General features: G+C 57.2%; 1 protein-coding gene across 1 annotated transcript in view; it reads right to left on the bottom strand.

Moving 5' to 3' along the window:
- THBS3 (thrombospondin 3) overlaps window positions 1-9,463 on the bottom strand; it is a 10,236-nt gene extending 773 nt beyond the window's left edge. The window contains exons 1-21 of the mRNA XM_010838295.1: window positions 9,351-9,463; window positions 8,148-8,354; window positions 7,250-7,506; window positions 7,041-7,143; window positions 6,191-6,217; window positions 5,906-5,988; window positions 5,769-5,820; window positions 5,487-5,635; window positions 4,984-5,124; window positions 4,666-4,743; window positions 4,140-4,292; window positions 3,834-3,944; window positions 3,634-3,741; window positions 3,198-3,357; window positions 2,749-2,867; window positions 2,560-2,612; window positions 2,082-2,275; window positions 1,740-1,918; window positions 1,582-1,630; window positions 1,206-1,402; window positions 789-961 (exon numbers count right to left, since the gene is read on the bottom strand). Coding sequence (XP_010836597.1) covers window positions 789-961; window positions 1,206-1,402; window positions 1,582-1,630; window positions 1,740-1,918; window positions 2,082-2,275; window positions 2,560-2,612; window positions 2,749-2,867; window positions 3,198-3,357; window positions 3,634-3,741; window positions 3,834-3,944; window positions 4,140-4,292; window positions 4,666-4,743; window positions 4,984-5,124; window positions 5,487-5,635; window positions 5,769-5,820; window positions 5,906-5,988; window positions 6,191-6,217; window positions 7,041-7,143; window positions 7,250-7,506; window positions 8,148-8,354; window positions 9,351-9,429 — 2,672 coding nt within the window. The 5' untranslated portion in view covers window positions 9,430-9,463. The remainder of the gene's footprint in view (window positions 1-788; window positions 962-1,205; window positions 1,403-1,581; window positions 1,631-1,739; window positions 1,919-2,081; window positions 2,276-2,559; window positions 2,613-2,748; window positions 2,868-3,197; window positions 3,358-3,633; window positions 3,742-3,833; window positions 3,945-4,139; window positions 4,293-4,665; window positions 4,744-4,983; window positions 5,125-5,486; window positions 5,636-5,768; window positions 5,821-5,905; window positions 5,989-6,190; window positions 6,218-7,040; window positions 7,144-7,249; window positions 7,507-8,147; window positions 8,355-9,350) is intronic.
- Between the last annotated feature and the right edge of the window lie 789 nt (window positions 9,464-10,252).

The following is a 10,252-nucleotide window of genomic DNA, read 5'->3' as shown; positions in this document are numbered from 1 at the left end:
GGGGAAGGAGGGGTGCTTTTCTCAGGCCTGGGGCCCCTGGCTCTTTGTCCAGCCCCCTTTGCATCTCAAAGCACCAGCCGCATTCCGAGCGAGGATTGGGTTGCCATGACGATGAGTACAATGGGCTGGGGGGTGAAGTCACCCGCTTCCCAGGCTCTAGTCCACCCCCACCATCCTCTGCCCTGGCGCCCCGCAGCCCCAGGCACCTTAAAGGGGAACCAACCCAAGTTCCTGCACTCTGGGCTCTGGGCCATTTCCCCTCCCTTCCCTGTCATCCCCACCAACTAGGAAATGCAAAGTTGTGGACCCAGAGCTGAACTGAGAGGCCTCAGCCTGGCTACTAAGAGATGCAGTGCGGAGTCTGGGCTTCTGTTGGCTCTTCTGTAAATGATGATCCCTTCCAGTCAGACTCTGATGAGGCAGGTTCTGGGCTGGACCAGTGATGAGGTGGATTGATGTGCCTCTCCACAGACTGGCCTGGGCTTTGGAGGCTCCCAGATACACCCTCATTTTACAGACAGGGAAATGGAGCACGGCAAAAGAAGGACTTGCCTAACATTGTTTATAGGTCCTCAGCAGCACCAGAGCCCAGGCTGCCTGATGTTAACAAGCAAGAAGGGCCAGGGCAGCTAGTCTGTGGTAAGAGGGGAGGTAGAGAGAAGTGGTTCCAGTCCAGGCCCATGGCACCACAGCAGTGAGTAGAGGAGAAGTCACTGGTGAATCCCAGCTGGAGAGGAAGGAAAGGCTGGGCCTGGGGTCTCTTGGGAGGGCTCAGCCCCTCCCCTCACCGAATATAGCCCACTTGAGGCCGGTGCAGCAGCTGCCAGCGGTAGGAGGTCTTGTCACGCCAGCCCACATTTCGTGGATCAGTCCACAGCAGTCGTACCTGATCAGGAGTATTGCCTGTATGCCACAAGGCGTTCCTGAGGTGCTCACCTGGGCCAGACACTGATGTCACTGCCTACGGGGCATCAGCAAAGACAGTGGGTCAACCGTAGTACCAGAGGAAGGGAAGACAACAGGTTGGTAGGTGCAGGTGGAACAGGGAGTCAGGAGAATATTCTGGAGCCCCAGGGAGCCCACCTCCAGGCCAGATGTCTGGATAAGAGGCTTCCCCCTGCTCAGGCGGTGGGGGAGGCCCCAGGGTTGGTGGGGGAGGCCTTGGGAAGGGGCCCTGGACGAGGGAGTCTGGGCAGCTGTGGGACCTTGAGCTGTAGCCCCGGCTGGGCAACAGCCCGGAAAGGCGTGGCCTGCCAGTAGGTCTGCTCTGTCTGCTTCCACATGACCACGTAGAAGCGGCCGCTGTCCTGATAACTGAAGAGAAAGCCTGCGTAGTCATCGTCCGTCACAGTGTTCACATGGAAGGTGCCTTCAAAGTCCACACCGTTGAAGGCTGTATATCCTGGAGGTGGGTGGGAGGGGAGGTGGGATCAGGAGCAGGGGTAGCAAAGCTGCTAACTCCCATTGTGGGGTGGGGGTGGGATGGAATGCCCCGTGGGAAGGCAGTGGCCCATCCTCTGCCTGGAGGACCCCTCCATTTGGAAATTATTGAAATTGCTGAATTGGGTGCTCCTTACATACCAACTGCCAGGCCGGGGTCACTGTTCATGGTCTGAACAATTTCCATGCCCTGGTGGTGTGCAGTAAAGACAAAAGCCCTGGTTCCAGTGTGCTGCCCTCCCTAGGCTCTGCCTACTAGTCAGGTCTGACAGCACCCACCCAGCTCACTGCCCCAGTACCTGGTTGAGCACGACCCAGTTGGGGTCAATCTGAGCATCACCTTCAGGATCCAGGACCACGGTCTGATAGGCACGAAAATCTGTGAGGGTTACCTCTGCACTTTCAGGACACACATCCAGGGGGTCGACCACTGCATCATTGTCAAAGTCATCCTCACACACATCACCAACGCCATCGCCTGGGCAGGATGAAGCCAGGTGCTCAGGGAGGCCCTGGCCACTGCCAGAGCCAGCACTACCACCTCAGGCCTCAAGGTGTCAACCTCTCTCCCCAGCAAGGTTTGCCACCTCTCTCTGAACAAACCCCACAGCAGTCCAGTCCTCTGGCGACCCCAGCCTTACCATCTGAGTCCTTCTGATTGGGATTGGGTACCAGGCGGCAGTTATCAGGACCAGGAGGCACGTAATCTGGAACCCCGTCATTGTCATCATCCCCATCACACTCATCTCCAAGTCCGTCGTTATCTGAGTCCAGCTGGGAGCTGTTGGGCAGCTGTGGACAGTTGTCCTTTGTGTCCTGATGTCCATCCCCATCACTGTCCAGAAGAACAGGCACCAAATAAAGGCTTTTAAAGGTACCGCGTCCTTCCCCACTCTTCTGCTTAGGAATCTCTCTGGGGTATACCCTCCATTCGGCCAGAACCCTTGCAGTCAGCCCGATGAGGTGGAGGTTCAGCAGTAGGAATGGGAGGTAGACTATGGGCATCGCCTCCTGCTCAACAGTAGTGGAGAGTTAAAGTTGGACCCTAGAGGGGATTGAGAACATGCTAGAGGAAGGCAAGGTTTCCCCTAAATTTCCATCTCTTGGCCCAAACCCTACCTGTCTTCATTGGTGTCACAGGCATCTCCCACTAGGTCACTGTCTGCATCTGTCTGAGAGAGAGGGACCTTCTCTCACCATCTCCCTTTGAGAATTCGAAAAAGGGTGACCTGACCACTTCCCGTCCAAAGGGCTGGGCTTCATCCACCAGTTACCCACCCCTTCCCTGCCCTCTCCATTCCCCTATACCTGGGTGGGATTGCTCATTTCAGGGCAGCTGTCGCAAGCATCTCCCACCCCGTCCTCATCCCTGTCTGTCTGCAGCGGGTTGGGGACTTTAGGGCAGTTGTCCAGTCCATTGGGGATGCCTGGAAGTATAATGGGGGGTCACACGGGGTTACCACTAGAACATAGTCACACTCTTGGCTTCTCGGTTGGTGAAAGTCCTGGGCTTTGTCTCCCACCCAGAGGACAGTCAGGAAATCTGCCTGGAGCTCGTCTCATCCTTTTGCCCACTCCTGGCCTAACCCCACACCCTCCTTCACGTGCCCACTGACATCTGCCACAGGTAACCTCTCACCCAGTCTGACTTCCCCCAAGCATCACCCTTCCAGAATTCTCAGCCTGCCCGCTTCATTGCTGCCCTATCCGGACTCTTCACGGGGTTCCCAGCCACGCCCCCAGCCCCAGGCCTGCACCGTCGCCATCTACGTCGTTGTCACAGGCATCCCCTTCCCCGTTGCCATCTGTGTCTTTCTGGTCATTGTTGGGGACGTTGGGGCAGTTGTCACAGGCATCACCAAATGAATCTGTATCTGAGTTTTGCTGGTCCTTGTTGGGGAACAGCCGGCAGTTGTCCTGGGGTGGGAGGCAGAGAATCAGGCCACCTTGCCCCATCCTTGTCCCTGCACCCTGTCTACGGTCCCACTCCTATGATGGTCCACTGCTGTGGCGCAGTCCCACCCACCCAACTTCCCATGTAGTCCACGTCATTCTGGGTACCAGGCTTACGCCTCCCTAATGTGGAGCTCTGGGACCCTTCCTTGGGAGCTGCCAGTGGCCAAGGGGGACGGAGTTGTGGGATAAGGCAACAGTTGCCGAGGAGCTGGAAGGGGCAGGACGTCTAGGCACCACCTCAACGTTCTTGATGCCATCCCCGTCGGCATCATCATCGCACTGGTCCCCCACGCCGTCGTTATCAGCATCTTCCTGCCCAGAGTTGGGTGTCAGAAGGCAGTTGTCCTAAAGGTCAGGGAGAGGAAATGGATGGAAGAGTCCCGTTCTGTGCCGGCCCGGGGCGCCCTGCCCTGCGCGCGCTCGCCTGCCCCTTGTACCTGCTTGCAGTGTTTGTTGTTGTCCATGCAGGGCAGTGCCTGGTCCGGGTAGCCATCGATGTCCGTGTCGGGCCCACACACGTTCCCATTCCCGGCCCAGCCCACGTTACACTGGGGCGACACAAAGGGTGGGAGTTAGTGGTCTGGGTTGGCTCCCCACACCCCACCTTCTTCAGGCCCACCAGTTTCTGGGTCCAGGCCCACCTCCGGTTCCCACGCAAGCCCCCATACCAGTCCCTAGACGTGGCCCTTAGCCCGACCCCTTTCCCCAGATCCCGTTTCTTCTGAACCCTAGGCCTGGCTCACCGCGCAGGACACTGCACCGTTGCGTTCAAAGAGACAGTGAGCGTGGGCGTGGCAAGGGCTGTGGGCCGGGCTGTGGCAGGTCCGGGCCGGGAAGCAGCCCTGGCTCTGGTTACCCACAAAGCCCAAGCGACATGGACCACACTTGAACGAGCCCTAGGAGGAGGGAGCGAGGCAGTGTCTCAGGAAGGAGGGTCAGCCCACCACGACCAACAGTATCCCCGTCCCTCCAGGCGCACAGGAGGAACCCTCACAGATGACAGGCCCGGTCTATCACTTATCCCCTTTAGTTCTCCTGTCAACCTTTCAAGGAGAATAAGAGCCCCATTTTCCAAGGGAGGATGTGGAAACTCAGTAAAGGTAAATAACTTGCTAAAGGCTAGTAAGAGGCAGAATCAGAATTCCAAACCAGTCCATGTGGAACACCTACCATGCATAACATCCTGGGTAGAAAAGGAGGAGGGGAGCAGGAAATCTGAGGAGGGGGTTGCACTCTCCCCTACCCATGCATGCAGAGTGTTCAGCTCACCACAGTATTGGTGCAGATGGAGTTTGGGTCACAGCCACCATTGTTACCATCATTGCATTCATCAACATCGTTGCAGACCTGAAGGAGCAGACTTGGGGTAGAACCAGACTTACTCTGGGTCTCCTCAGGTATAGAAGAGAGCACTTGTATGGCCTTATCTGTGAACACAGACATGAAGCCCAGACCCAAAACCAAGGCAAAGCTAGCAGGTAAGCCAGGAGCCTCATCCCGTTTATCCCAAGGGCTCGACATCCAACCCTGAAGTGCTCATCCCTGCAAGGCCCAGATCTCTTGTCTACATACTCTGCCCACCCTGACCTGTTTGCTGGCCCGGGCGTAGTCAATGCCCACACCAGACACCCGTGTGCCTTTGTAGCCTCGGGGACAGGCCTCACAGTGGAAGCCAGGCATGGTGTTGATGCAGCTGGAGCCCGGGAAGCAAGGGTCCGCGTGAGCACACTGGGGGTCAGATGAGAAGGAAGGGGTCAGGTCCCCGCCTGTGATCCCAGGACCACTGCTCCGGTCTCCCTGTTTGCAGGCCTCCCCTCCCCCAACTTCATGGCACTCTGATCCCACCCTGGCCTCCTGTGGGCTTCCTCTGGCCAGCCCTCTCACAATGCCCCTGCCAAGCTCCTGGCTCCTTCCCTGCATGATCTTGTTGTCTTTGTCCCAGACCTGTCTCCTTCCCTTCTCACCTGTCTTTTTTGGTCTCCAACCCCAGGTTCCTCTGCTTCTGACCAACATTCACCCCACCTTCTTGGGCCGCTGATAAACTCCCTCACCCCAGCTTTCTATGCTCTTCCAGAAAGGGCCCTCTTCACCTCATTGATGTCTGTGCAGTGGGTGCCATTGCCCTGCAGGCCAGGAGGGCAGGGCCCACAGCGGTAGCCGGGGTACTCGTACACTTCCATGCAGTCCACGCCTCGGAAGCAGGGGTTGGGGCTGCAGTGCGAACGCTGTTCATGGAAGCCTGGGGGGTGGGTTTGGACACAGTCAAAGCCACCCAGAGGTCACCATTTTGTTCACCAGAAGTGGAGGCTAAAGCCCCAGGGGTGGGGAGCACACTGATGCCATGTGGAGCCCTCCCCTACTCTCCCACTCACCGCACACCTGACACTCCATGATGGTGTTTCGGATCAGGGACATTTCTTTCACCTGGTACACAGAAGGATGGGGAGGAATCAGCTCTTGGCACCTGCCACCCTACCCAGGATCAGTGCTACCCGCCTGCCCAACAAACCTGGTCTCGGATGTCATCCCGCAGTTCCACCAGGATCTGGTTGAAGAGGGTGAGCTGGGTGACCAAGGCCTTGGTCTGCTCCCCTGTCAGGGTCCAGGGTGCAGAGAGGCTCAGAACTGGGGCACTAGCCCTGACCCCTCTCTGGGTAATAAGCCGGGTGCTGCCACTGTTGCCCACCCCCCACCTTTAAATCCCACCCCATTCCTGGCTGAAGAGGACTTCATTTCAGGCTGCCGTATCTCCTCCGCACCCGCATGCCCCTTCATTTTGGCATGGCCTACTCACCTAGGATGGAGTGGAGTGCGTTGGTCACTAGAGAGGACAAGAAAACACAGAGGGTGGAGGTGTGAGGAGGGGCCTGGCTGGTTGAGGAGAAGGAAGGAGAAAGGGGCTGGTGCCTTGAAATAAAGATGAGGTATGAATGGCAGGAGGGCAGTGGTGATGGGCCAGCCCCACCAGCAGTTTTCACTGGATGAGGGTCCCTCTAAGGGAGCTGCCACACAGTCAAGACCCAGATCCTCCTGCTCCCAGGCACGGCTGTGGCAGAAAGGGTCCAAGCGAGAGGTGACCCGACGCAGGGCCAGGGCCCCAATACATTCCATTTCCTCCCTCGAGCTTCTGCCACAAGAGCTCTTTGAAAGATCTGGGAGAAGTGGACATTTTATTTACTTAAGAACCTCTGAGTACCCTTGTCAGAGAGACCAGGCAGATGAGAAATGCTTAGGGAAACTGCTGGTAGGTGACAGATGTCAGTGGGAACTAAAAAAGTCCTTTAGCTTAGTCAACCGAGAAAGACGAAGCCACTACCTTCCTTTCCCCCACTCAAAGGTCTTCAGAGTTATACTTTTCTTTTTTTTTTTTTTGGATCCTTCTATTTTCCTGGCCACCCTGATAGGCAGGAGGACCTTAACGGAGATTTTGTTGAGCCGTGCCTCCTGGGAATGTGTTATTTGGAGATCATAGAGTCAGAGGTGAAGGAGATTTGGGGTAACGGAGTCAAGAAGCCCCAGGAATAGATGAGGAATAGGTGAGCCGAAAGAACTGGTGTTAAGGGGAAGAGAGGTCAAGAGGATGGAAAGTATCAAAGATGGCAGGACTGGGACCAGGGATGCCCGCTCACAGAAGCATGTGTTACCTGCACTGTGGATGGACTCGTCTCCCTGGAATGGACACTCACTCAGGGCTCCAACCCGGGCCATGGACCCGCCCAGAATCATCTTCATGGATTCCACAAAGCCCTGTGGGGGGAGAGAAACATTGTCATGGGGGAGGACCTACCAACTTCCTCCTCCCACCGGTGCAAACTGTTCACCGACACTCAGAGGGTCTTCCTTTTCTGCTCACCTGCATCCTCAAATAAGCCTTCTGTCCAGTCCTAATCTCCAGCCCATTGACCTCTGCTGGAGGAATGGGGGCCAGTGCCGGAAGTCCAGCATGCTGGTCGCCCAGTTTGCAGTCCACATAGAGCTGCAGGGCAGGGCTGGGTTTGGATGGACCTCGGAGTCGCAGGAGAGCCGTGTGTGTGCGCCCGTCAGCCAGGCCTGCTTGCTGGAGGTTCACTGCATGCACCTTGCCATCCTCCCGCTGGTACCGCACCAGCACTGCCCAGAAGGGGAGGTCAGTATGCCACTGTCCCCCATCCCCTGTCTCCTAGCTGAGCCTTGGATCAGTTCTTCTGAATACCACATCTCTAGGGCTGTCAGTGCTTACTCAGCTATGTATCTCTCAATACCTTGTACATAACAGGTACATGAAAAATGTTTTTCAAACTGATTCAAAGACTAGGATTTTCTTAGTCTTCAGTGTCATCAGTCCCCTCTGTCCTCCATCCTTCAGTGTTATCAGATCGACCTATCTATCCATTACCACTCTATCATGCCATCTGATTACATGAGGCCACTCTATCCCCTGCTAGGATGGCAACTGGTTCCGTACCCCCTGAACTGTTCCAGGGATCTAAGAGACCTCTATACCACTGCTGGGGCACAGAGACAAGCCTCCCCTCCCCCCAGACATCCCACATCCAACTCCCCACACCCACAGATGCCTCACCCCGTTTCTTGGGTGCCAGGCCTCCCGAGGCACCTCCTAAGCATCAGGTGCCCCTGGTGCCTGGACGTAGCCTGATGGGTCCTCAGCCCCCGGTGGAGCCCAAGGAGAATAAAGAGGGCTCTGAGAATGGGGATGAGGAAGAATGCTCAAAGGGGTCACCACTGCAGGAAAGGAGATGCCCACTAGTCACCTTTGTTGATCTTGCCGACGACAGAGGCCTCCAGCCATCGTGTGTTGTCGTGGCGAGAGTAGAGGCCAAAGAGGACACCACCCTGCTTGGGGGGCAGGCGGAAGGTGGACAAGAGATAGATGTCCCCAGTGGTGAGCAGGGCTGTCCGGATCTTCTCCACCACAGCTATCATCTGCCGGGACTCGCCCACTGTCAGCAGGTCGATCACTGGCCAGGCAGGGATGATCAAGGTCAGACCTCTGTTAAATGCTAAGGCCCGCCCTCTCCTCTGAGCCTTCAGGGGTGGGGCATCCGTTATCCCCACCCCATAGTGTTCACTACCCCTTGAAATCCAACCCTTGTTGCTATCAGAGGACAAGGCATTGGGCCTCCCTTACTGGCACTCTGGGAACCAGCAGGCCTGAGGCTCACTTGAAAATACAGAAACAGAACCCCACAAACTTGAGATGCTCCCACCAGGTGGCGCAAAGGAGTCACTGCTGATGTCCAGCAGAAGCACCTGGTGCCCGCAGCACAGAAACGGGAAGGCAGTTTCTCTTTGCACCGCTGGGTTTGGCTCATCCCACACTCTAGTGCCCCTCCTCCCATCCTGGGGGTTCGGCGCACTCGGTCTAGATGAGAACAGCTGCCCACTGAAGGCTGTGACCCTCCTACTGTCTGGCTTTCTCCCACAGGAACGTAGGACCCAGCTCCTCTGCCTCCTGTGTCCTGGCCAATCTGTGGTTTCCCTTCCAGCCAGTAAAGAATCTGTGCCTGTGTCATCTGCTCCAACTACCTCTCCCACACCCACAGGCCCATCCCACCACCAGACCTCCAGGAGAGCCCAGACCTCTTGCTCCCCACCCCCATCCTGTTCTTAGGCAGCCAGGAACCCAGGGATGGAAGAAGCCCACCTTTGAGCTGCTCTCCCAGACCCTGGGGTGCCTGGGGATGCTCAGACACCAACCCAGCCAGGCAACCCTAGCTAGCATCCAGCCCCTGAGTCCTCTGCCCTGGCCTCATGCTGACCCTGGCCAGCTCCCACTCATCCACCACCTTCCAGTGTCAACTCCTCCCCCACAGGGCCATAATTTCATCAACTCTTCCCTCCGATTCAATTTCAGAATTCTCCCCTCTCCTTTGGCCCACATGTTCCCTGCTAGTCGGCTGGGGACAAATGGGGAGGAGGCAGAGAAGGGGCTAAGAGGATTGGTACAGGCTTACCCTGCAGGTCCTGACTGGCAGATACGAAAGTGCAAAGGAGGAGAAGAGCCAGGGCCCCCCGAAGTTCCTGTGTCTCCATGCCGCTCAGCCGGCTCACTACCCCTGGCAGGCAGGCGGCTGGGAGGGGAAAAGGCTAGGCGGAGAGCAGGAGCGGGGGGCGGAGGGACTGGAAGGGGGAGTTGAAGGGGGGGGCCCGGCAGGCGGTGAGGGGGGGCTGAAACAAAGAGCTGCCAATCACCCTGGAGACATCCCCAGCCCCGGGAACCAGGGACACTGGGGACGAGTCCTGGAGGCCTCCTAACCTCCTGCCTCTTCCTAATGGTGCTCTCCCCCAGGTGCCTCCCTTTCTCCGCATCACCAGGCATCTCGCTGTTGGGGGCTGCTACCGAATGCTACTGTTTTCTGGAAGCCACAGTTGGAGAAGGCAGGAACCCTTGGCAGGGGTAGTGCCAGACAGTGGGCATTATTCCACAGCTGGCATGAGAGAATTCCAAGGGAGTGGCCGAAACTAGCTTGCTATAGTGCCCAGGGGATGTCCGTATGGAATGAAGTTTGCTGCTCGGATAGAGCAAGTGCTCTTCATCAGGATGGGGGGTTGGGGGGGTGTTCCATGACTTGTGATTGTGCCTTCCTTGCCCCCTCACTCCTAGGAAAACTTGGAATCTGGAAGCGTCCGGTGGGAACTGGAGGGAGAGCCTAAAACACTGGTCAGTGAGGCTGGAGTGAAGAAATCAGTAAAGAGGAAAGGGATACCAAGGACAGGAGTAGGCCAGAGGACCGGCCAGGGACCGGGGGCTAGACTGGGAACACTGGGGGGTACTGGCGGACAGGCCGTGACCCGGATGAGGCGAAGGGGCGCCTCGGTTCCCGTTACCAAGGCAACAGCCCGCGAGCCCCACCTC

The sequence above is a fragment of the Bison bison genome, unplaced genomic scaffold (assembly GCF_000754665.1).
Source record: "Bison bison bison isolate TAMUID 2011002044 unplaced genomic scaffold, Bison_UMD1.0 scf7180017864093, whole genome shotgun sequence".
In the NCBI taxonomy this organism is placed as follows: Eukaryota; Metazoa; Chordata; class Mammalia; order Artiodactyla; family Bovidae; genus Bison; species Bison bison.
Note: the sequence above shows the minus strand (reverse complement) of the source record. Positions and strands in the feature narration are given on the sequence as shown.